Source organism: Pseudopipra pipra, chromosome 5 (assembly GCF_036250125.1).
Source record: "Pseudopipra pipra isolate bDixPip1 chromosome 5, bDixPip1.hap1, whole genome shotgun sequence".
Taxonomy (NCBI): domain Eukaryota; kingdom Metazoa; phylum Chordata; class Aves; order Passeriformes; family Pipridae; genus Pseudopipra; species Pseudopipra pipra.
Window position 1 is genome coordinate 67,366,485 of NC_087553.1, and position 27,242 is coordinate 67,393,726.

The 27,242-nt window shown below is 38.0% G+C and overlaps 1 protein-coding gene across 3 annotated transcripts in view; it reads right to left on the minus strand.

Annotated features, from left to right (window-relative positions):
- Positions 1-27,242, minus strand: part of SEMA3D (semaphorin 3D) — a 137,966-nt gene that overhangs the window by 43,583 nt on the left and 67,141 nt on the right. For all 3 annotated transcript variants that reach the window (XM_064656449.1, XM_064656451.1, XM_064656450.1), the window contains exons 4-8: positions 22,113-22,175; positions 20,279-20,398; positions 15,811-15,904; positions 12,500-12,628; positions 6,341-6,483 (exon numbers count right to left, since the gene is read on the minus strand). In XM_064656449.1, coding sequence (XP_064512519.1) covers positions 6,341-6,483; positions 12,500-12,628; positions 15,811-15,904; positions 20,279-20,398; positions 22,113-22,175 — 549 coding nt within the window. The remainder of the gene's footprint in view (positions 1-6,340; positions 6,484-12,499; positions 12,629-15,810; positions 15,905-20,278; positions 20,399-22,112; positions 22,176-27,242) is intronic.

A 27,242-nucleotide genomic window follows, 5' to 3' on the forward strand; every position in this document is an offset into this window, starting at 1 on the left:
CAGCAGGTGTGCTAGTATTAAGAGTATTTCCCCAAACTGTTCAAAGGCTGCCACAAAATAGATGTACTCTACTATATCTACCATTAGGCTGTTCATTCCAACTTCAGTGGTAATCTGAAGTTAGCAAAGACTTATGGTTGAACTAATAAATTATGTTACGGAATTCTCATGAAAATCTACTTAAATTTTTAGAATAAACTGTTCATGGTTTATTCCAGTGTGTTTGATCTGCCTTTACCTGCCATCCAAATTTTCATATATACATAATATAAATTATATGATATAGATACATATAAAGGATATAAAAACCTTCAGGTTATGAAAGGTAGCATTCTTCATCATGAAGCTACAGGTAAGTCAAGTGACTTGAGGGATCATGCAATTAATGTCAATCTGGAGATCAGAATTTATATTGTTTGAACAGATTAAGAACGTTGTGAAACTGGAGCAGTGTGAGATGTAGCACTGGGATAAACTGGTTGCTTTCTGAACAAATAGGCTTGAATTTGCCATTCAGAATTGCCATTCTTAAATAAAAATGCCTTGATTTTCACATTCCAGGGACCCAGTAGGGCAAAGCTCCCTTTATAGACAGTGGAAAATATGTACTTCAGAGAGTAATTTGGATTGAAGATGGAAGCAGTATTCCTCTAAGAAGTAGGCATCTGCCTTTACTGGAGTGAATTTCCTTGCTTGGATATTTACAAGTGCCTGAAGTCACTAGTGTGGGACAGTGACCACAGTATTGATAACCAGAGGCTGAGAGCTGGGAAGGGCATGAGACCAAAAAACAAAGGTAGGTCATCATTTTAGAGAGTCATTTAGAATTTAGAATTCTGAAACATCTGCATTTGCAACAATGTACTCAACAGCAAAACTGTAAACCACGGTACATTCTCATATTAAACATACTGACAGAAAAAAAAAAAAAAAAGACAGGAAGATAATTTTATCACATGAAGAAATTTCAAAATCAGAAATTTGCTACTCAGTGACATTTGAACATCTGAGTCAAAGCACTTGGAAGCACAGGGACTTTGGATTAGACATAGGAACTCCACTCCAATTAACTCTGCAGGCTTCCACTTCTGAGCCAGTGGGTTACTGACAGTGTCTTCTGCAATGAGTCTCTCTGGTAACTAGGATCATTTCCAGAGTTTGCTTCAGAGGTTGTGCAGCTGCACTTCCATAATCCAGTTTTTAAAGCTCTATCTTGACACTGCAATTTCTTTTTCATTTTCCCTGAGGCTCACTAAAATTCAGTCACACCTCTTTATACATAAGCATAACTTACATATTTTTGCTTCATCTGTAAATCATGATTTCCCCCCCCCTCATTATATTATTGAAACACACCCATGAGGGACAGAAAATATACAAAACTTCCTATACTTATGCTTCTACCCTTGCCAATAAGGAAAGTTGGACTAAAAGACCTGACAAAGCCTCATGCTATATCTCTTAATCCATCACAGCTAGAAGCAGATATTGTATGGAACTGGCCTGTCTCCAACACATCAGCCCCTAAAAATGAAATTAACATGATGAGCATCTGCTTTTCTACATAATTTGAAACTTTTCAAATGGCATATATTATACAAATATCAAATTTGGAAGTCCAAGAGGAGTTGGCTGCAGAAAGAATCACTGCTGCAAAGACGCTCAAGGGGCAAATGAGGGCCAAAGTTGTTCTAGGGATGACTGTTTCAGAATGTTTTTAATCATTATCATTGAGAAATCAAGAAAGAAAAAATTATTACCCACGGCTGGCATTGTAGTTGGGCAATATTATGGTGACAGAGGAGGTATATAAGCATGTAATATGCAGGAAGTTAAATCTTGTCTGGAATGAGTTGCCTCCAGAACTGGAAGCAGGATAGCTGCACGAGTATGGCTCTGAGCCCAGACTAATTAGCCCTGCTGAGAACATGTTAACATGGCTATTTTGCTTCCGGGACCCCAGCTAGCAGGGCTGAACAGTAAAGCATTACATTGTAAGGATAACCCAAAAGGTTTTGGAGATCAATTATCTACACTGTGTAGCATAACATAGTATAGAAAGACAAATTATGTTAAGACCCAGTTATCCCTAGTCACAGTAAAAGCATGGCTAGACTATTTCCAGGACAAGAAAAACACCTCTTAACTTTTACATCCAAGCAGCCCTGTGGCAAACCCCACTGGAGACCCCGGACTTGGAGTCTCAGCGGAATAGCTGCCTCCTGCCATTCTGGGAATACAAAGTGCTTAAAGTACCAGATGGGAGACAGGGTCATAGCCTTGAACTCTGCTCATGTTCATGGCTTTGGAAATAAATAACATCACCTAAAGGTGGAATGCTGGGTGTGTCCAGGGCTCTCAACTCAAGAGCTCTTAAAATGATTACATTCCGGTGTGCTTAGAAAGTACAGTTTAACCAAGAGGGCTGTGCCTAATTGCTATATTCTTGTCCCCAGGTACAGCGTGGCATATATAGGGATGGAAAAAAAAAAAAAAAAGACAAAGAGTTCACTTGTTCCCACTAGAACAAAGGTTGCTTCTGGATACTGAACACTTTGGGAAATATGGGAAAGCATCAGAGGCCAAAGTCTTGGCAGTTGAGGTCTCAGAAACCAGTCTCTAAGACTGCACGCCCTAACTTTTGCAATACATCATCAAAACCATTAAAAAGAATCTTATAACACAGCACATGCAAACCACTGTAATAATAAACAGGAATTTCATACTGCAGCAGAGAGACTACTGCTTTTGGCTAATTTCCACTCCATTCCAATAGAATGAGATTATAACTTTGAAAAGAAGTGTGTTTCTATATAGATAACAAACAAACAAAAGCTTCAACAACCTTCTTCCCTCCCCAAAACCTTTCTGTGGACTCTTTTGTGTTAGAATTTTTATTTTTCTCTTTATCTGAGTGGGGAAAATAGGGGGGAAACCTGGGTCTTTCTAGGGCTATATTTGTGCATGTGTGAAGTCATTGATAAACCAAATTAGAATTCTATGATCATTTAGCAGCAGATATACAAAAAAGTGTAGCTGACTCGTTATTTGACTGCACAGGGCACAACACACGGATGCTGCAAATTTATTTTTTTTTTCTTCAAAATCTTGCTTCGTGTGTAATTACTGTGTCAACTTCAGCTGATGCAAACTGGTTCAGCAGTGTGGTCTTGAAGACAATGTAGCTGCAAAAGCTTATGTCCATGTTTCTAGAAACAGAAATATGTGGGTCCACAGTCTTAAGGAGTTAAGTTTTGTATGATCACTTAATATACATATGTGTAACTATATGCATTTTAGAAAAGAAATAAACTTTTCTGGCTAATCTTCCACAGCATTTTTTTCTTTTTACTTATAGTCTTACATGAAAAGAAAGCAAATAACCATAAAGACTGCAATTTATGTTAACCATGAACATACTGTTAAGTACTATCAGGTATTACCGATAGCACAATGATACTTCTTCTGTTTCCCTCAAACCAAAAACAGGAAATGCCATTTGCCATGATAAATTACACAACTGGTTCTGAAAGCGACTGTTGAAAGCACTTCCTCCCTTGTCCTGCTGATATCCCTTAGTGATACACAGAATTAAGATGACGTAACCTACATGAGTGCTATGGAGTGCTGTGTCAGTGCAGCTCATACTTCAGGACCCTAACTATGGTCTGATGAACATGACAAGGGGCAGCTGTTTGACTCTGGGCAAAGTATTGTAGTCTTCTGGGTCTGAAAGTAGCTGGGAAAGGGGAAGGCTTTCCAGAGAAGATTTCCCCTAAGGGAGAGGATCAGTAAGGGACCATATTGTTGAACCCTTGAAAATTAGCCAAAGAATAGGCTGCATTGACTAAGCTCCTTATTAAAAACAAAGCCTATTCTAATTTCAGCATGTGTTTTTGGCATGAATGTGCAGGAGCCCTAAGGCACAGTGAGGTAGACAGCAACTAAGTTCTAGTAGAAAAAAAACGTGTTTACATCAAGAAAATTATTTCAAAAGTTGCTGGACTCCTCCCATCCACTTTTATTGTCTGCTTACCAGGGAAAGAAGGCTTAACTCTGTGTAGTAAGGTCACATTAATGAGACAGTGTGAGTAGAAATTGTTATGGTATCAACTGTTGCAATCAAAGACATTGTTCCCATATCACAGACAATTAAGCATAGCAGATGTTTCACGCCAGAGCAGAGATCCAGAGTATCTTAATTCATAAACAGGAGTCTATGTGCATATTTTATATTATATTAAATACCCAAAATAATTCTACTATAATTATAATAATTAGCATTATATTTTTTTTATTTGAAGGTAGTGAAAACAAATGTACATAAAAACTGGAGTCTGGATTATCAAAAGAATTCTGCAACCAGTGGGAAGTGCTCAGTAAACAAAGACAGTGCAAAACAATTAATATCAATCACATGGCTTGTCAGTTTTTATTGTTTTGGTTTGGCTATTAAAAATAAAATCATAAATTTTTTTCCCATTAACATGAAATACTCTACAAATTCAGTCTTATTTGAGGTATTGTTATACATAGTCATTAGGATTTCCTTACGATATATATGCTTTTATTATGATATCTTATCTCTTTTTTTCTTTAGGTAAAGGATGCTGGAAATCTCTAGCTAATATATCTTAGTTTGCCTCTCTCATCTGCCTTGGCTTAAAATTTTGTCTATCAATTTCTCCTAATGCATTAAGTGCTTTCTCATAATCAGCAAATGCCATGTCTAGCAGCAAATCATATATGTTTGCGTTTCCATTCTGCAATTAATCACACTGCTGTGAAATACCCAACTAAAGATTATCCACTCTTTTGTCTGGCTAAAAAGCTACTAGAGAACTGATTTATGAATGATATTTTTGTTTTCTTAACACTTTAGGTCAAGGACAGAAGTATGAAGTGGGTGTGGTCACTGAAATTTCAGTTGGAGTTCGGAGTTTGCTGAACTGCAGAGCAGTTGTAGATTTACATATTCATAAGTGTGTCCACTCTTAAGCATGTGTCCACTAGCTGAATGGGTGCTCTTCTCCCAGACACGTCTTGTTGCAGATCACAAACAACTTATTGATTTTGGTCATTTACTAATATTCAAGTTTCTCAAGAAGATAATTTTCACTGCCAGCAGAGTCACAAAGCTCAGAAAATGCAAGTCAATGATTCTGAACAAGATATCGTAGAAATGTAGCTACTCATGTGACCGCTGTGATGGTGTTGCTGATATCTAGTTCATCACGAGATAAACATTTGCTCAAAGCTTATATATATTAATATGAAGACAGTTTTAAAGTCCCATTTGCCTGACTTTTACCAATGATTCCTGGGTATCTGGATTCACTGAGGACCTGAGGACAGGATGGGAGCACTTATACAGACTGCTTCTGTTCCTACAGAATATCCCAAGGGACAAGAGAGTGGATAGAGAGTATGTCTGACACACAAGTCATTAGACCCTTCTGCCACTATGGGAAGAAGACCTCAGCAAAATCAGCCCTTGAACAGCAAACTACACTGCTGTCTTCATATGTAGGAACTGTTTTTTCTTCTCATTACCATTTGAGGAGGCTTCTGCCCTAAACAGAGATGCTTCTCCAAAAAGAGTGCAGTTCATGAACGCCTGAGTCTGCATATACCATAGGGGGCAGAAATCTTCCACAAGGGGCAAACCCAAGCATAATGAAAGAGAAAGTGAAGGGATCAATCATTTAAAGGAGACCAGGCACCAGCCAAATGAACTTTTTGCACTGCAGCAGGCTGGGGGTCTGGCTTCTACTGATCAACGGGTCAAGGACCGTGCTTCTTCCCAAGGGAGGAAACCTCCAGGCAGATGTGGGTGTAGCTCAGAAACTATATACATTTTTAGCCTCCCTTCACCCCAGCTGATTAGCAGGAATGTGCAGAAACAAATGACTGACCCCAGCTTTCAGTACTGCCCAGGAATGATGTACAGGGTGAGGCTGAAGGGATGGGCTTGTATATCCACACATTCAGTGGGCACTTTCCATGAAAACCCAAATACCCTGCCACCATGTACACTTTGACAGATCACTCCTCACTGAAAGCTTATGAAACAAAGGAGGTCACTGTTGCATCTCTGAAGGTCAGTACTTTATCATTTGGACATAGGATTATAATTTACAAGTATATTAGCTTTTTAAAAAGAGATACACAAGTCAAAGCCTATTTTTTGAAAGGTAAATTTCAGATGGCATTAGTAATCTATTTTCAGAAAAATTACTATGATGGCTCATTGGGTAACAAAGGAAAACAGATTTCTCACAGAAACAAACTAAACTTTGATTTTTTTCTTTAAATAAAAAAAACAAGATAGAGTTCTCACCTTACATACTCTCCCAACTCTGGAAAGGATTGTCTTGTCAGATGTGCCACTGTCTTGTGATATTTCTCGAAAAAAGAAGTAGATTTTATCATCATCTGGGTTATAGGTATCTGGGATGGGAAAAGTTCCAATGAATTTTGCTCCTAGAAATTAAAAAAAAAAAAAAAGAGAGGGTTTTAAAAATATGAAGACAAGCCTTAGTACTTACTATTAAATATCTCTGCACTTATGTTGCATCTTCCAGTGAAACAAAAATATCACTATACAGACATTTAGTGGGGGGTTCCTTACTAAATGCAAGAAAAAAACATGGAGTCATGGACTCTGAAGTAATTACTCTTAATTTGATGTTTTTGTGCACATATCTCACTACCATTTGCATAAATATGCAGCACTGGTTATCATTCTCAGTTTGAAAATAGGATAACTCTCAGTACAAAATATTACCTACACAAATCTACTTTACTGCTCTTGCTACCAATATGAAGCTAAGCAGATTTTCTGAAATCACCTGGTAGAATTTAAATTCATTTAATTATCATTTTAGCAGTTATGAATACGGAAATACACTACTGTTTACCAGAGATAACTTGCAAAGGAATGAAAGAACCTTTATTGACCTATTGGATTAAAAATGTCATATAAATGAAAATTTCTTAAGGTAAAAGTTTCCTACATATCTATGATATAACAATCTTGCTGATTATATATACCAAATCCAATACAGAGCCACGCTGGGCTTTCCCAGTTAGCACAGCAAGCTCCAAAACTGACTGAGCACACAATTCCTTGTGGATGAAAACAGATTAGCTATATCAATGTAATGGTTTGTTTGGGTAATTTACATCTGCTTTTTCCAAAAAGTTCCTTGTCTTGACATGCTGGCCATTGTATTATTTCTGACCTACGCTAAAGTAAGCTTGGGTGTCTGCATCTTACTGGCCCAAGATGCTCTTTGCTGTCTTTCTCAGCTCCCATGGTCTCCAATCCTGCTCTGCCTTCTCACTATTTGAGGGGTTTTGGTGTTTTGTGCAGGTTTTTTGTTTGTTTCTTCTTCCTTTAAATTTTCCACTAAAATCAGAAATTAAAGTAATTTGAGGGTCCCTGACTCCAGCAGAGCAGGCAACAACACTGTCTTGCACAAGTGAGCCAAATACTTGGGGCAGTGATTTTTAAGTCATTCCCCAGTGTGCTACAATAGATGAGCTCTTCTGAGAGCACTTGGATCAATGATGTTTTTCTTTAAACAGAAGTGGCTATACAAATACAGTGCAAAGAGACCCTTGACTCTAAAATACATTCTTTCAGCAATAAAATACACAGTCTTTGTCCCTCATTATCAGGTAGGCTGGAGTAGAAAGCAATAAGGAGGGTGGTATAAGAATGCAGAGCAAACAGAGCATGCTGGTGATATGGAGGGAATAGTATTATCAGCTTTCAATGTATCTTCATGCCTTTGTCCTTTTCATAATGATTGTTACTTTATATTAGCCTGGAGGAATTTTCACCATGAACTCTACAGTACACACAGGAAAGAAAGAGAGTTCTTGATTCAAAAGTTCGCAGTCAAAGGCCTGAGACAGAATGGGATGTATTAAAGTGCTCAACGTGCACCTTCGAGACAGAAAAGTAAATTTATGGGTCAAAATAGCCACAGTGCTGCTTGCATTTTAAACCTTTCTGACACTAGAGAATGGTGTCAGCAGGAAAAATGAAATGACGCAGGCATCAAGATCTATAAATTTAAGCTAGGATTTCTAAATGAGCCTGAGGAAAATATTCAATTACTCCTCAGGGCCTGTAAGGCTACTTTGAAGATTAGATCTCTAAGCATGAATAAGTATTTTTGCAGTATGGTTTCTTAAATATGTGGTTAGCTAAATAGCCATTTAATAGGAAAACCTGTGAAATACTTCTATACCATGGTTTTGATATTCACATTCATTTTTTTTCTCTGTAATCCACATTCATAGAACAAAACACTGAATGTATGGGGGTTTTTAAATTAAATTTCATTGCTTTCTTTGGCAGGCCAAATGCAAAAACAAATGTCTCAATACCAGTTCCTGGAACACATTTAGAAGAATCTTCAACAAATTAAAGGAACAAAAATATTTAACAATTTTAAATCACAATTGAAAACACTGAAGTTGAAAGTTAAATTCAAACAAAAATACACTGTAAGAGATATGAAGACAAAGAAAGTGAAAACAATTTAATGGAAGAGATTATGATCTGAAAAGTACACTATGTTCTGCAAATGAGATCTTTGTCTGATCTTTTCTAACCCATCCATTTGACATAAAAAAGTGCATTTAAACTAACTGTGAATTAGGCTTTTGGATTCTTTGCATGGGAAACAAATGAATGATGATGATTTTAAACCACTATTTCTTTTCCCATACACAGAATTGTTCCCCCCCCCAATTTCTTCAAGAGAAAATTTTCCCACATATTAATTTCACGACTGGATTGTATGCAATCAAATAGGGGATTACAGGCATCATGAACTCTGACAATAGATGGTACAGGTGTTGCTCGTGCTTTTTTAAACACGCTAATGTGGCCTAGTGGGAAAAGCTGATACACCTGGTCCTTCACTGTAGGGTTGGCTGGAGTGGCCATGTGTGCTGTTGGTTACCTGCTGGCTGTCACACCCTTTTAAAACCAGCAGTAATTTTATACAGTGCAACCACATGTGCCTCAGTAACACTTATGGAAAAGTTAGGCCTCAGAAAAAGAAGGCAGTAAAGGAGTAGCTGTCCCAGAACATAAAGAAATTAAAAAGCAACCTGAAACAGTGGAAGACAGAAGGTCTGTGTAGCTGGGCTGGCAGAAATACAAGGCACGATAAAATGCAAAGGATAGTGCTCATCTCAATTATCATAATCACCAAGAAGTGAAACTCCTAACCAATATTCAGCCAGGTCCTCTCTCAGGGAGGGACAAATGAATAATCTTATTTTAAGAAGGATTCCTGCAATAGGAGGGGTGAGTCACCCTCTGGAAGTGTCACCTCTCTCAGTAAATTACAGAGACAAGTGAAAGGATTGAGCTCAGACAGGATGCAAGCTTTTTGCCTTTTAGAGCTAAGGGAGCTGAATCCCATCCAAAGTTCACAGGATATAAAGAAATCATTGCCTGCAAGTCTTTGCCCTGGAAAAGACTACTAAATTGCTATGAAAAAAGTGAGAAGGGAAAAAAAAAGTAGAGATTAATACAATTCAGGGAAACCCTCATTCCAGCTATAGCCTTAGCTTCCTATGAAGGAGGGAGGAATGTGCAGCTGTTTGGTGCATGCCTGTGTGTAGTGCTCCGGTATGCTACCACGGGATGCTCTCCTCTGCCCACTGGGCTGAAGCAGGGCAGACTGGGTTCCAGTGGGCAGCTTTGCCATCCGGAGAGGAGCCACCAGCCCCACTTGCCTCATCCCCAGCCACAGCCACAGGAGAGGCAGCTCCAGTCGGTGGCTGTGGGAACGCCTGATTCCAGCTCTGCGGGAGAAGGGCTGACGTCTGAGCAGAGGCAGCATCCCCTCTGCCACCGCGTGCAGGAGTGTGAGCATGTGTGAGCGTGAGTCATGGGAAAGATTAGCTGCCTTCCTCCTTTCCTCCTCTGTGGAGCTGCTATTCAGTCACTGAGATTAAGACATGTCTTAATTAGTCAAGATAGAGATGCCCTGCAAGGAACTGGAAGGTATCCCACGCATTTTTCCCTTATGCTTTGTCTTTCCCTCCCTTCCCTCAGGAAAGGATAATTCTGTTTCCAGAAACAGAATAAGACTAAACTTTAAAAATATTAAGGTGCATTATAGCAAAACTTCCTTGGCCCTCTGGAAAAAACAAGCTATATATTTTATGCTTATCCTAAGTAAAACATGAGTCATGCCTGGAAATCATTTATTTCTAATTGTACAATTATTCAAGCATGTACAACTTTTCCTGGAGGTCTAACACATGGTTGGTAAACGGGTGGTAGATTTAGGGAAGATGGGATTTAGATGAGATGGGAGTTTGAAACTTGAAATCAAGTAAATATTTTCCTTATACCAATATTGGCAGCAAGTACAAAAGTATGTAATTGGTAACATTACACAATAAACTACAAATATATTGGCCACCCTATGGCTTAGTGCAGAAATGATTCCGTCATTTCGAGTTGCACTCAAAATTTTCTCCAGCCTTAAAAGGTCTGTTTCAAAATATTAAAAGCACCTAGTTTATATCTATGCCTCTTAGTATAACACTGCATGGATTGTGTATGTGAAGTCTTAGACAAAGTGTGGCTGTAGGTTTTTATATGGCTGGAAACAAGGTAAACCTGAAGAATATATGGGGTCTTCAGTGTTTATATAGTGTGGGGTAATTTTCACCTCACAGTCTAGCACACTAAAGCTGTTTTTCAAACCCAGACATATTAATATACTATTCTCCTTAGAAAACGTTCATGAATACAGACGCTTTAAGTGAAAACAGAATAAATCATGAATCAATCTAAAGAAGAAAGGCAGACACCCCCCACCCAGCCTCCAAACTAAAACACATGAACAGTTCTCAAACCTATCGTTTATTCTGTTTTCTTGTACTGTTCTCTTGCCTTAAACTGCTCATGAAGTAACAATAATAACATAAAGAAATGTTTGGGACTGGATATTTAAGCTGTAAGTTCTTTTGGGCTGGGAACTGAACCCTGTAATGCTCATCAAGGTGGATCTATACTAATGATAACACCAGATGCTCCTCAGGGCCAAACCACAGTAAATCCAGTTAATCTTTTTTTTTTTTAAGCATATTATTGCATCCCTTAGGAAAGCAGCTATGCAGACATGCTTCCACACTGAGCATCTGTGGGCCAGCAGTGATAAAACTGGATATGCAGTTGCAAGGCTAATTACAGTTAGAGAACTGCCTACTGGAAGGACACATCATCCTGGTCCATATAACTTACGAGCCATTACTGGTCTGCATTGCACAAGTGGTGTGTGAAAATGAGAGACAGGAGATAGGAGAGGTGGGACAAGAAAGGTTTTGAGCACAGGAGATAAAAGTGGGATAGGTGAGCAGAGTCAGATGTGATATTTTTCTAGCTGTCCAAAATATTGCTACTATTTGGAAAGTTAATAATTACTTTAAGTGCTTTTTCCTTTATCTCCTCATCTCACAGCAGAAATTTTGGGATTATGAAGGTACATCTAGACAGAAATGTAAGGCAACAGTATAGAAAAAGAAAGAGAAGAGGTAGGGGAAATTAATTAATTAATTTAAACCAGAACATTTCCTCTTCTTGAGGCCTCAAAGAGTTAAGAGGGAAAAATTATCTTCTTCAGAAGTTGTCTGCTGGGAAGACAACTTAACCCTGTGGTCAGCAGGCCCTGGCTTTACAATACACCCATAATAGTTACACAGGCATCCTGAACCAGGGCCAGTGTTGCCACATCTCTAAAGACAGCTGACGGCTAAGAGGGAGATGCTTTAATTGAGCAGGGTTAGCTTGTGAGTGAAGTTTTCCATGTTACTCTGTGTGTGGTTTGAGACTGGCTGGGTGCAAATGCAGCCAGTTTTTTAGAGGGTTTACTAGCTCAGAATGTTTTTTAACGGGTAAGAAAAAGCAGTGTTTTGCTTGGGAAGCTATTTTTGTGTGCCCTTAGTGGTTTCAAAATGATCCTCACAGCAACAAAGGGTGTTTTACCCCCTCAAAAAAAGGAAAAAAAAAAAAAAAAAGACCTCCTACCTAAAAACGTGGAATTTCTAGTCTGTCATTTCAACATGCTGTATGGAACAGCTTTTAACCAGTGATTGGAAAAAAAGGTTTTTAAAAAAAAAAAAAAAAATAGCAATAAGACTGGAAATAGAAGCTTTTAAGTCATGATATTACTCAAATTACAGGACTATATACAGATGTAGAGATCAAAGACGGAAAGTATGATTAGGTCTTATGCTCCTACTCTTTCCCTAATTAGCATTTTCACCTCTGTGACTTTTCTCAAGTGCATTTTTGTTCTACTGAGCTTATTTTAAAAAAGCCTATGTAATCCAAAGATATCATGATATAATATCTATATTTGTAGTTACTGGGCACATATTTATATAAGAAAGGAGCTATTAACTTCAGAGGGGCAGGGACAATGCAAATGACAACAGCATATGTTTGGGATCTTACCAGTAAGCCAATAATGTTCAGAAATGTCAGTTCTGATGTAATGGTGGTCGTGAGAAGGACCCAGAGAACGTGTTAGAGCAGTGTCTTTGCCAAGGAAATCAGAAGCTGTTCCAGCATAAAGATACTCATCTGCAAATGAAAAAGAAATAGGGTTTCTACAGCTGTGGGGCAAACAAAATTAAAACTGTTTATGCTTTTTTGGGTGAGCAACACCTGTGTGTAATTGGTCTATGAACTAATTTAATTTTTAAGTACTACTGACTTATATTTTTTTGTGGTTTTGGGTCCTTAGAAAAGTAAATTCTCTGGGCTTTAATGGGTACTGGGCTCTAAGGGTACGAAGATGTAGACAGTCTGGACACCCTGCCCCATGGACCTGGGGGCCGTGGTGAGGACATGACCATTTATCCATCCTTGTGTCCCAGGCTTGCCATGGCCCCAATGGCTTTGCTGCTCCTGGGATTGAGCTAGAAAACCATGATGGATGCAACCCCATGGGAACTTTGCAGCTTGGCCCATTTCTGGCGTAGGGATGTCCATCCAACACTTAATTCATGAAGAGGAATTCAGGCACCATGGGAATTCTTTGCAACTATTTAACGTGGTAACGTCAGGAATGTGGCTACAGACTCAAATTATCATCATCTTTACTCAGAGAGTGGTCTTGCTAAAATAAATTATGTATTTTCCTTGAACAAGGCAGCCAGAATTTGCCTCACAAAGAAACTACACCTATAACACAGTGCCATGTGCCTGCTTCAACTGCAGTCACTATTTACTCTTCTGCCAGCTTTGTGGGCAATGCAAACCCTAAGAAATGCACAATATTTTCTGTTTCCCTTCAGATATTAGTACTCTTCAAAAACAAGCAAAGAAACAGTATCACTATGATTATTTTTTTTTTTTTACCACACAGTGCATTTTACAATACTCTTTTTTTTTTCCCTGTAAAATAACAAGATAACTGTATTGGTTGGAAGAGGGATTTTTTTTCTGTTTAATGATTTGCAACAATAAATCCCTAGAGTTAATAAAATGAAAAAAGTTTGTATTCATAAATTATAATCATATAAAAAGCTATATGATACATAAGAATCCCCTTCCAAGAGTTCCTTCTCCAGGTTTTCTGATAATCCAGGGTGGAAACATTTCACAAGATCTTTTAGAGAGAAGCCTTTGTTGAGAGTGAATGCAGAATAAATACCATTCAACATAGATGTTTGTTCTTTCATTTGTGAAAGATGTAAATGCACTTAAAAAAATAAGATCAAGGGGAAAAAAAAGAAACAACAAGCCAACCCACAACCCATGATCCACAAGCATTTTATTTGTCCTAAAAAGATCTATCATCTTTCTTTTTACCTCATTATTATTGTTACTTCTGTATTCTTTCCATGACAGTTTTGGAAAGCACATCTTTCAGACAGCATGTCGCCTTTGTAAAGAAACAATAGTGCATTCTGAAAGGTATTTGTCATAATGAGAAATGGGCAGGGTAATTGGTGTTTGCTAACTGACAGGCACTCAGTGATCGATAAATCTGAAGGGCTAACAGAAATTCTCCATCCTTGCTTAGGCTCTGCTGACAAGGCATTTTCAGCACTTCTCTCGGCTTTTGGTATCTCTCATTCCAAGTTTCAGACATGTCCTGGACAGTTTTGGTGAGTGGTAGCTTGTAATACAGGATGGATGACGAGCAGGTGATTTTTCAGTCAAAAACACTAGTTTTTTTAATTTATCTGTGGAATTTACTTGGGGAGAAATGTCATGTAGTACTCAAAGAGAGATTAGCTATTTCTCCAAAGAATGAAAATTACTCAGTTGTGTTAACTTACATGTGACTGAAAATATAATCAGATATTATTTAGCTCATAAACATCTAAGTTTTCTGAAGGATCAAAGTCATCTTTATTATCATTTGGCAGATAAATAACACTAGAGAGAGAAAAGTGATATGTCAAGGGCTACTCCTCTCATCAGTAGCAGAGATGGAAAATGATCTCCCCTGAGTTCCAGGGCAGAATCCTATCCATGAATTATACTGCTCTCCTAGCACATTTGGGAATAAAGTAAGCATCCAAAGATAGACCAAAAACACATTCTCTGGTCAGGCCTTGTAACTCTTTACAGTGCTCCTTGTACATTATTGTGAAGCACTTGACACCAGGCACAGTTAAAGAAAGGATACTAGAATACCCTGACCATTAGTTTTATCTCGCCCAAAAATTCTTATGTAGCAAAGTTCATGTCTAAGGTAGCTAAAAGACAGAAGCTTCATTTCACAAGACTTAGTAGAACAGTCAAAGCACTAGAGTGCTACTGAAATTAGGCAATGCTGTAATAAATTAGAGAGTTTTATTGCATTTTAAAAAAAAAGTTTAAAAAAGCTAAAAAAAAGTTAAAGTTTCTAGAATCCCATTTTAAAAATAGACTTCATGGTCATTAAACAGTACTAGGGGTCTCTGAGAAGAATAAGCACTGGCTTTAATCTATTGTTTTTAATAAAGGAAGTCCTGCCCCATCTGTAGGGTCAGAATCACAAATCATCTATCTTATTATCTGAGAATAAAGACTGAACATTAGTCATATTCTTTTTATAACACAGAGTGACCGATACTTCAAAGCACTGTCACCACTGCTCTTTGGCTGTAAATGAAAACGTCATGGTGCTTCACTCTTATCTTGTATTCATATGCTTGACGGACAAGTTAAATGAAAATTGTCCAAAGCTATGAACCAAACCATGACAAAAGTAGCTCTCATAGTGATTTGAAATGCGGAGGTCAGGCTGACATTCCTCGGCCCCGATGTCAGACCACACAGCGCTGCGATGCACGCAGCAGGCAGATTGCACTATCTTGTTCCTTGGCTCCCAGCTTCAGAAGTGGCTACTCGAGTAAATAGAAACCTCAAAAATGTATTTATGGAAATAGTGGATGTCAGCAGACTTCAAAGGGCAGAACATATTGATAATTGCAGAAAGAGGCCCAGAAGGGCTTCAAACATTCTCTGTCCATGTGGGTTTTTTTGTTGTCTTCTTAAAGGAGCAATGACTGGGTGAGGGTGAAACAGCCTTCCTACCCGGCTGATAGAGGCTTCACAGCCGCTCTAATACCTCTGTTTGTATTGCTGCCTCCCCAGCTCTTTGGTGTCTGAAGGCTTCCTCAGCTCTGAAAGCATAAACCAGCACTGGAAACATGACCAGTGCCAAAGATGCTCCAGCAATGCCATCTGCTGACCCTCTGACCCTGGGCTCCCATTCAAAGCCATCACACATCTGGGAGGAGCACCTGGCTCTGATGGTTTCTTACCTGCCATCACTGAGGCAAATGGCTGCTGAGGATCAAAAGGGCATTTCAACCTGCCAGACTCCAAGCTCTGAGTATCCAGATGGAACACCATCTCCTAAGAATAAACACATATTGATTATCCTGGTGTGCCTCTAGAGAGAAAAAGTCACTTAGACAACCTTTTCTGCTAACACACAAAGTGAAGGTGTGTAAGATCATGCCTCTGCCCTCTCAGCATTGATGTTTACAGTCTGTGTCTCTGTCCTATATCTGGATGTTTTTCACTCATTATTTTACTGTATCCTGGTCACTCTATAGTGAAAGACAAATCTAAAAAAAATACAATTATTTTCAGGATAAAAAGATTCATTGTTCATTTCTACTCAAATTAAAAGCTGGATTGTACTTAAAAGGCACTGGCTTCTATTTGGAAAAGTGCTGATAGACTGTGTTGCAACAGGAGACCCTGAAGGGATTCTGTCTGACTCTGAAATTTCTCCAGGGACTGCTGAATAATGTTCACATCAGACACAGTTCAGCCCCTTTTGAATGAAAGCAGCATTTTTTCTCTCTTGTTATTTTTAACAAGGCTAATGATACAAAAGATATCAGAATAGATCCTTCCTGGTAGTTCCCCATTCCAGTGTGATTAATTCCTGGGTTGCAAAACAAGGGCATGGAGGAAGATAAAGAAAATAAATTATTTAAAAATTATTCTTGATGTTTTCAGTGGGCAATCAACAACTCAATTCCTCTAGGCATTAATTTGAAGTTTTACTATAGTTTTAAATTGCCAACAAGGACTCTTTTATTTGCCCCTTTCATTACTTTCCTGAAAGTACACTTAACCTGAAACCCATACAGAGTCCTGCTGAAGGCAAATTGATAGCTCAGAGGAGTAAAGTGAAGTCTCTGCAGGTATAGAGACATGACCTTCAGAATTCTGCTCCCGGTAAGAGAAGGAAGTTTGCCTGCAGAAGTGGTTTTAACATACTTCCCTACCTACAGTGATATTTAAAAATCTCAGTAGTGTCCAGGAATCAAATCAATGTGGGTTTAATGTCTACTGTAGAGACAAAACTTTTGAAGCTAGTTTATAAAAAAAAATAAATAAATAAATAAAACATCTTCATGATTTAAACAATTACTTTAAAAAGGCTGAAATCATTTTAATTGTTCGTTTCTATACTTTTGCCTTGCAAGAGGCCTGGAGAGTATAAATGACAGGCAAGTATACCCAAAGATGTCCAGACAGGATTAGACTTCATAACACATAAATTCAATTAATTCTTAATGCACATCAGATTATAAATGACCAAGCCTTTCTATTTTATTGAGGTGCCTCCTAAACTCTCTAGACTCAGAAGACAAAGCCCAGGATATTGAATAATTAACCTCCTTAAGAGAAAAGAAAAATCAATTACAATCTGTGAACATAAATTCCATTTCCTCCAGCAATCCTAGCTTATACAAAGAATTTAATCATTGAACAACCCTTGTTACCTTCCCACACCTGTGGAATACCAAGCAAACTAAATTCTCAGGCTACTGAAGTGAGCCCACTACAACACAGAACTAAATTAAAAATTAAGAACTTTTTTTTTCTGACAGTGATACCGCAGTGTCCCATTCTCCTTTCTTTTGGGATGTGCAATCCTGAGCTCAGAGAACCCTTGCCTTATCACATGTGAAGAGGTTGTCTGCAAGCCCAGCAGTACTCAAGGGACTGAGGGAGTTATAGATCAACATCAAATATTTCAGACTTCCCCCAGACAAACTAATGGACACTACCAGGCATTCACACAGAATTAACCTCCTGCTTTCACTTCAGGCAAAGCTTTCAAAGAAAAGAGCATCCCTTGGAGAGCTGTGGCTAACAGCACCAACCGGGCCAAGCCTCTTCTTCACCAGCCAAGAGAAGTCTTGGCAGTGATTTGAGCAATAACAAGACGAGGACTTTAATCCCCTTTAATTGTGTGATCCCGTTGGGGATTTGTACTGCTTCAAAAGTAGTGTCTGCTGTGGTTTTGAGTCACCTGATCCACACTGTTTTCCTCTCTGTTTTCACAGTGCTGGCGCTGGCCAGGAGAGCGCTATGCAGATCCACCAGCAGCTTTCAAAGGTCAGCAGAGCTCTGCCCAGTTTCACAGTCTCCATGAGGCTATCTCAGGGCCTGGCTCTCCCAGGCATGCCACAGCTTCCTGGAGAGGTTGCTAATTACCAGAGATTCATTATCTGTTCTTATAACTCAGAGATTAAAAAAAAAAAAAAAATAAAGGGAAAAGGGGGGAAAAAACAATACTAAAAGAATGTATTTGCAAGAAAAGTACTTTGAATTGTACTGTAGGACTCAGGATCCTTCAAGGTTTCAGTTCCCAAAGGAGACATTTTCAACTGCCTGTCAAATTCACATCAATGGGTCTATCCTCAGCACCCTCCTGCCTTGTCACATTTATCTGGAGAGGCAGTGCAAGGATGGTGGCTGTTAGGGTGTTTGGGCTCCAAGAAGGCAAGGAAAAATATGCCTGATGCCATTCAAGGCTGATAACTCAGTAGGAAGCTGTAGAAGAGCTGCTGTGTCTGAAGAGGCAGGAGCAGTGCTGAATACCATCCAACCTACCATTGCAGCTGAGCAACTAAAAGGAATGTGGGAGAGGCAGGACTGGGAGACAGTGAGAGGATTAGGAAATACAATACCAGGATTCGTCTTCCATTTCCTCTCATAAGGTAATTGGTCACGTCTAACTGGGACAGACCCCTTGTCTAGACTGGCTGCTAGACTGAACAATCAGACCAAATCCATAACTTCATAAGGTCTGATGAAAACAACCTTCACAATGTTGCAATAAAGTAGGGCAGTGGTAGAGTGAATAAGGCATCTTGCTAATGATCCAGAGGTAAACCAGAGCCTTACTTATACTCTTGCTGAGAGCTGTTCTGTTCCATTCAGCTGTGTATTTGATCATTCAGGCTAAGAAATCAGCATGATACAAGGCATCTAAAACTTCAGTTGCTTCAGCTGGAATATTTAAAGTAGCAAAGCAAAGAAGTCTACAGAATTATTTAATTGTAAGTCAAATTATACAGCATATACCAGACAATACCAGGAGCATTAATGGCTTATTAGGGGAAGAACACCATGCAGATTTCACACAGCTTCAGTTTTCTCTAACACAGGCAGACCCTCTGGGTTTATCAGACAACCCACAGATTGTGGGGAACATAATGATGGTCTCGGTCTGGGCAAACATTAATACCTTTTTTTTTTCTGTAAGGATCTGCCCCTGATTCCATATATCAGTGATAGAACAAGAGGGTATAGCTTTAAACAAAAGAGGATAAGTTTAGATTAGATATTAGGAAGAAATAATTTACTGTGAGGGTGATGAAACACCAGCACAGATTGCCAAAGAAGTTGTGGGTGCCCCAGTCCTGGAAGTGTTCAAGGCCAGGCTGGATGGGTCTTTGAGCAATCTGGTGTAGTGGAAGGTGTCCCTGCCCATGGCAGGGGGGTTGGAACTAGGTAATCTTTAAGGGCCCAAGAATCATTCTATGATTCTATGATTCTGTTCCAGATTATTGCACTTAACAACTTTAGAGCTTACTTCTTATATTCTAGAATTTCGGCAAGACCAAAGGAAAAGAGAAAGCTATTTCTATATCAGCATAGGAAGCCTGTACCACAGGCAAGCAGCCAGACAGGTCACATCTCAACACTGTCTGAGAACAGTGCCAGTGGTATAAATATAGCCAAGGTGTTACACATAAAGGAGTTAAAAAGAGACTTGTGTACTAAGTGGCTGCTTGACACAACACCAAAATTCTTATGTTGTGGGGGTTAGGTCTCAAACATTTACCACTTAGGATAGAGATTTCTTTGTCACCAGTAAATGAAGACCAATCAGCTGCTAACTTCAGATCTGGAATATGCCACCAGAGATGGAGGACACCCAACATCTCCTTAGTGACAAACTGAAACACATTGCAAAGTCCTGAGATGCCATCCTTGGACTCAGGCTCAGAGGCCCTTTTTCAATGGTATATTACTCTCATTCACATAGAGCAGAAAACCATCTCTGTGGACCAAGAGTATATGTGCATTAGAAGATAGAACTACAAGTGTCATCTTGAACTCTGAATGTATGTGTATGTACGAAAGGAAAGTATGCGCAGAAATGACTTACTAGAAAGCAAGATATCTGGGTTAGATGTTCTCTTCACTTAGTTAATCATATGGAAGTGTCATTCTGAAGAACTTTGTGTATTAAGCCTGAGGAAAGTGCTTTGTTCAAAAGCGATATGCACATATCAAATGTGAGAACAAGAGTTCCTGTCTGACCTGCAAATCCACCATTTACCCTGTTATTTATGCAAGCTGCTGTCAGGTCATTTTTTACACACTCACATAGTATTTTCCAATCTATGATGAATGCTAAACAAGATCAGGGCTATTCCTTGACATGTCAGAGTAGTGAGGAAATTAAATTACCTCTTTGTGAGTTCCAAGTTCAATGTATCCACAGAGAGGGTGAAATGCTCCTGTGCCACAGACATAAACATGGGTTCGGTTGTAGGGCTGAAGGACCCTGATAAAATTGGCACATTCTGTCTGTTAGGAAAATAAAGATAAAGGTTAATTTTTATGTTTATTCTCTTCCACATCATACGTTCTACTAAGTTATAGCCACAGCATTGATGTATTTAAACTCAAAACTACTGTAGTAGAGACTGTTTACTAAGTAGTTCAAAGATGTGATAGCTACAATTTTGCAGTGGCTATCTACTAGGCAGTTCATCAATTAGACTTGCAAACCTAATTTTGCTGTAATGCTTTCAGCCACAAGGAGCTCTGTGCTCACAGTGCAGTTTGGGGGATTCAGCCTGTGTTGTAGCAAACACCTGCCAACAACCAGGCAGAGGTCAGAGAGCCACTGGGTTAGTCTGGCTACCAGTCCTCTTGCTTTTGCTTCCAACTTAGGGTTCTGCACAAGTATTAACACCAAAGATTACAAGATTAAAATAACTGTGGTGGGCTGAAGGACTTCAGCATACTACCAAGGGTATGCTTTGTGTATGAGTGAACTTCCTCTGCACCAAGCACATCTTACTGACTACTTTTATTTGGTCATTTCTGAGTCCAGTGGGATGCTCGGGTCAGTCCCAGCTCTATCTGGGCTTGGTCTTTGCTGGTAAAGCAGCACAGGCAATTGCTACATGCTGCAAAGTGTGCATGGACTAGGAGGAAAGGCTTGCTGCAGCCTTTCTCCAAATGAAAGTAAATCAGAAATATATTACAAGTACTTCAGAGGGAATACACAAGTTCTATCCATACATTCAAGCTATCACCTAAGTGAGAAGCAAGCTGCAGAGACAATGTAGGAAGCAAAACCAAGACTTTTATAATCTATGTCCAAAACAAGTATTTCCCTCTCAGGACCCTTTCCTTTTCTTCTTAGCATAGAAATAGATCAGCACAAATCTTCCATCTACACCAGTACCAGAATATTCCCAGCGCTCAGCAGAGGTGTTGTTTAGGTTTTGACTGCTGTAAAGATAAGGGTAGCAATAAGTTACAAAAAAAAGTTGAAAGACCTCAGGCAGAGAGCTGAGAGATTGTTCTGAGCTGGAATCCACCTTGGTAACTGACACACTGGATGGAAATCATAAGATTTTTGGAGAAAAAAGGAAGAAATTTTATTATACAGCTGGGAAATGTTTACATTTATAGTGGACTCTAGACATGTGATGTAATCTGTGCTATGCAAAAGATATGAAAGTTGTACTGTATATATGTATGCACCTTAAATATACTTCCTAAAGAAACTTCCTGAAGAAGATTTATGGTTTCAGGGAAAAGCTAATGAGTCTGAGATTTTCTTTAACCCTAACTGCAGCTGTCTGCAAATCAAGTTAATTTGTATTCTGCTCTGCTACTCTATTTTTTTAATGAATTATAATAAAGTTATATTCAGGATATTCTCAATAAAAAAGAAGCATTTTAATGGGAAAAAAGGGGGATTTAAGGGGAGTATTGTCTGTGATACATTTCAAAAGAGAGTCCACTCATCTCTCAGCTTCATTTATTATATAATAGAACAACCTAGCATGATTGCTGCGTGCAATATTGAGTATTTTTTTCTTAAAGCATTAATATTTAAATAAAAAAATAGAAATGCAACTTTTTTTTAATTAAGAAAAAACACTTAGCACGTTAGTTCAGAAAAAGTGTAACGAGAGGTTACTAATGCATTTTGTGCATTTAGAAACAAACATACAGATATTCGACATTCTCAGCAACAATAAAAAGTATACTTCATACTTACATGGGCATCTTTCCCAGCTAATTTGCATAATTCTACCTTTTCTTTTGCTGCAGGCCAGTAAATCTGTAACATAGTTAAAATAAGACAAAGATTATGAAGATTATAAATTGTCCTGTGACTGCAGATTAATTATGTCATGAATAAACATTCAAAACAGATTTATGATGCTGAAGGACTTCGCATGTATATTAAAATGAACATGACTTCAAATACAGGATTCCATTACAAAAAGTGAAGAGGGTTTAAATCAACCCCGCTGTTCTTTGTTTATTTCTTCATAGGCTATATGTACTTTTAAAAAGCATTCAGTTAATCTGGATAAGATACCTTGTCACCATTACATATTTCTCTCAGCTATGATGAGCCAAATCATCTGGAAACTAAACTGATTGCAAAACAAGGCAAATTACATTTGTGAGGAATTTGGTCCAGTGGACTTGGCAAAGACACTATAAAAAATACTTAGCTCTTTCTGCCAATTTTCAAGTGAAAAGAATTTTGTTCAAAAAAGTAAGGATAGCTTAAGGGAAATTTACAGAATGAAAAGTACATTTGATAGAAATCAATAATGCATGGTTAAAAAATGTCACCCATCAACACTAACTGAATTTACTGAGAAAATGACATAGAAGTTAAGAGTAAAATCATGTACCTTAAATAATTGGTAGTATATACTGTTATTGTTTCTCTTTCTTCTTTAATCAGTCCTGCATAATTCTATAAAATAGGTTTTGATGTAGATGGATCTAGATGACAAATCACTATCAGTTACTGTAACCCCAATTATGTTAGTGAACATCAATGAACAACAGCCCAGGTTCTGCCTCATTGATTTCAATTAAACAGTCAAAACTGGATATTATTGAGTATATGCTTGAATCTATTAAATTTAAAATAGAAGCTAAATACAAATTCTTACAGAATCACCACACTAAATATGGATTTTTTTGTACTTCTTATTTTGACATGAAAAACTATAGCCATTTCTCATGACTAATAATAATACCACCACAAGCCACACTAATTTTTAAGCAAATATTGATTAGGAAACTGCCTCAAGTCCCGGGAACCAGTATGCAGGTTATTAGTAGTCACGGATGCTTTAGAGTAGTGTTGAGTCTCCAATCATACTTTATAAAATCTTAAACAGCAAATATATAGGAATAAATTATAATACAAACTAGAAAAAAACTCATATCATCATGGAAGAATGCACTATTCAATGACATGCACAAGGATTTAACTGCTGTCATACTCCCTTTCTCTCACCCAGCTGTTGGCACCTTATAGGATGTGGCTTGCCACATACACAGGAGCAGTCCCACACAGGTAAGGAAAGCAAAACATGAGTGCCCTGTGTCAAATGCCTTTATCACTGTCCTGTTTCTCTCAATCTGGAAGGAGTCTTTTGATTGCACTTTCTCTTTTTATCCCAGTGAAAATGAATGTATTGGCTTTCTGCAAGGAAATTAATTTCCTCTCAAGTGAATTTAGTTACCTTTCTGATAAGAAGCTCTTAGTAAAGATAATGTATTTTAAGTTACTTAAACCTTAACCCTTTACAGCAATATTTATGTAAAGTCAGAGATAAGACAGTATAAGAGCATTTCAGCACTGGAGCAGAAATTTACTTTCCCAGAGCATTTTCTCAGAATGTCGTGATAGCATCCAGGTAGGAAAACACAATCTGAAATCAACTGTGCCAGTGTACCTGAATGACACAATGCACAAAGCCAGAAAGTACAGTGCACTGCTAGAGGAAAGTACTGGAAACATTGCAAAGCCATCAGGAAGAGCTGAAAGTAGCTCCAGTGAGATCATCTGGGCTCTGCATGGGCAGAGTGGGATGAGTCTCACTCGTAACTAGCAAATTTAAGAGGTGCCAGTGAAGAAAAGCTGATGAAAAGGAGCAGCTAGAGGAATACAAGATCACGGATCTCCAAACACGTTTGGACAAGGAGACCTGTCTGAGCTGATATCTGATCCTCAGGTCTCTTGTAACTTTATGCTGAATTCTGTCAAGATCCTTGAATCAGTAACAGAGAAGCCCAGAAGTCTTTGAGGGGCTTCAGAGATTTTCGGCCAAAGATAGTTATCCAATTAGGTAGACAAAGTGTCCCTTGGTGGATTTTTGAAAATGCCCAGCTCAAATGCCACACAAGCCAGTGGGAACTGTTGCTACTGCCATTCCTTACTGGGACAGACTGCTGCTGTGGCTGCCCCAGGAGTTCCTTACTGGGACAGACTGCTGCTGTGGCTGCCTCAGGAGCTGTCGCTAGCCCCCTCTGGTTACTGCTGCTGATTGACTATTCTTTTACAAGAAGAGGGAGAGAGCTGCTGCTGCCTGCCTTCTTCCTGTGGAGCATCCTTTCCCTTTATTTTTTTCCAGGACAGTGGGAGAAGCCCCTCAGCTATTTGCCTGGGGAAACCACCTGGCAGCTGCCATTTTGTCCTTTGGTTTTGTCCTGGGGGTTGTGGACTAGAAAACAATTTCAGGCTTTGTGGGCTTAAAACCATTTTCCTTTGTATCTTTGTAGTTACTGCTGTTTCTTTCAGTAAATTGTTATTTTTTACTTATATCTCTCCCTATTGGCCCTTCATCATTGGAGGGGGCAGGGAGAGATTGAAACAAAAGGAGAGTGGCTTATTTGGAGTTCTGTTTCTTCAGTTGGTTTGTCCAAAACCAACACAAGGCATCAGAAGTATTAATGGACTTGACTTGCCCTCAATTCTTCTCCAGATTCCTTCATGGGAATTAGTGTTTGTGGTACCAGATTGAAATATACACACTCCCAGTTCTGTGATAATTGACCACAGTCAATTATCATTTAAAAAATCAATTGTTTTACTCTCCAGTTATTCAACAGCCTCAGCATTTAGCACCACACATTAGACAATGAAAAGTGAAGCTAAGTGATCCAACTTTAAAATCAATTCGCAATTATATATGGGGGAGTAAAAGTGATATGTATTTGCTTTCTGCATGAGAAATGAGAGGTTCCCAGAAACTGTCAGTTCTAAATTGTAATAGATCAAGAAAATTGCATAATAAATAATGAGTTAATGTGCTGAGCAAGAAAACATAAACTTCATTTTTTATCACAGGACATGTTGTGTAACACTACCCCAGGTCTGGTTCCCTCAAACTCTGACACAAGTAACATTATACATCTGACTTTTTTGTAGGGGGAGAAATTAAGTTTTAGTTATATTTTATTCAGATGAGTTTTTTAGTTTCACAATATGCAAAAATGAAAGACTAGATGCTCCAGGAGTTTCTTTTTTGTTTAAAATCATTGAGCTTGTAGATGCTTAAAGCTTTGAAACTGGTAATTCTTTTTCATAGCTTTTTTCTGTTTACATGCTGAATTTACAATGGTAACATATTATTTAACAAATTCTTTTTTTTCTAAATTCCTCAATAAGTAAAAACTTCAAAGAATGGAAAAAAAACTCCAGATAATTAAACACTACATAATAATGGTGACAACAGCATTAATATGTAAAATTACAATAATTTTGTGTTTCAAGCAGTAAAAATTTTATATTTAATATATTTTATAGTTGCATCTGTATCTGAAATGTTTGGAGAAATCTTAGAATAGCTAAGTGAAGTTACTAAATTTAAATCAAGAATGCAACTAGTTGAAATACATGAACTATATACTAAAACAGGATTATTTTCTTCTCTTAATCTTTAGTTTATTTTCCTTGTAAAATATCCATATCAAAATCCAAAGGTTGGCTACTGTCATGATTTCCTGATTTTATCTTCTATAGCCCAAAAAAAAAAAAAATCCAAAAGCTTACCATTACTTTTAAATCATTCTTCAAATATTTTCTTAAATTTATCAACAGGAAAGAAATTAAATTCTCCTAATAAATGTAAGTTAATAAGTTCTTTGCTAGCAGAGTGACAGAAAACCTCCCAGGAGTAAAAAATTAAGCAGTACGTAAGTATAGGACAGATAAGGTATCACTTTAAAGGGTAGCTGGAAATTGATTTCTGATTAAAACAAAACACTTAAAACCACAAAGGTCCTTTCCAGATCAGGAGCAGAGAATTTCTAAAAGTAACATTTTTCCTTCCTCCAAACATGCATTTTTACTGTAAGAAAGGGATTAAAAGGAAAAAGTTCATATTTTAAAAAGTATTATTTATAGACATAAATTCATATGTGGAAGCTATATGTATACAGTTTTATATATATATATATAGTATATCTGGATTCACCTTCGTTTCAGCTGCCATCTGTCAAAAATTAACAATACTGGTTACAAGTGAGTATTTTCCTCATTTTTGTGTATCCATCTTTCTCTATCCAATTTTGATCCTAGACTAACACTTAAGACTCTAAGTTCTTAGGAGAAGTGATGCCTCAAAAATAAAACAGTGATTCCAAAGAAAATGTTGGGTGAAAATATACCTTTTTCAAGAATCACTTCTAATTAAGCTACTAAATCTGGGATGATGCAGGACTTTACAAAAAGAGTGGAAAATGCTATATGTTGTCACAATACAAAAGACGAGGATAACAAGCTATCTAAGCAATTAAAAAACTCATTGGTCTTATTTCATCTGTTTGTAGGGATTCAAAACAAATTTTTAGTTAGGGAAGGAACAACATATGTTTCTGACAAAAATGGACTGTGCTACAGAAGACAATATAACCTGGTAAGGAAACATTATTCCACTCTAGTATTGTACCTAGCTTAATTACATTAAGGTAATGTAATTACCTGATGGAGCTCCTCTTCATCAAGGCTCCACTTAAGCATTTACTAAATTGCCACACGGAAACTGATTAGCTCAGCTGGTAAAATAGGCATTATTAAAAGAAAAAAAATTAGCCTGATAAGTAAAGAACCTGAAGTAGAAAGTTATTCAAAGTCCTCAAGAAATAGTGTCAGAGCTCATCCTATTTTGTGCACCCTACCTTTACCAGCACTCTGCGATAACGCATGCAGGTGACACAAAGTTGGGAAGCATCATCACTAATATAAATGAAATAAAATTGTGCAGGAAGAATCAAAGGACTCTGAAGACCAAAATTATAAACAGCCAGAGGAAATAGGTAAAAACTGCTCATAAATAAATATATATTATAGATTGTAGATTTTAACAAATAT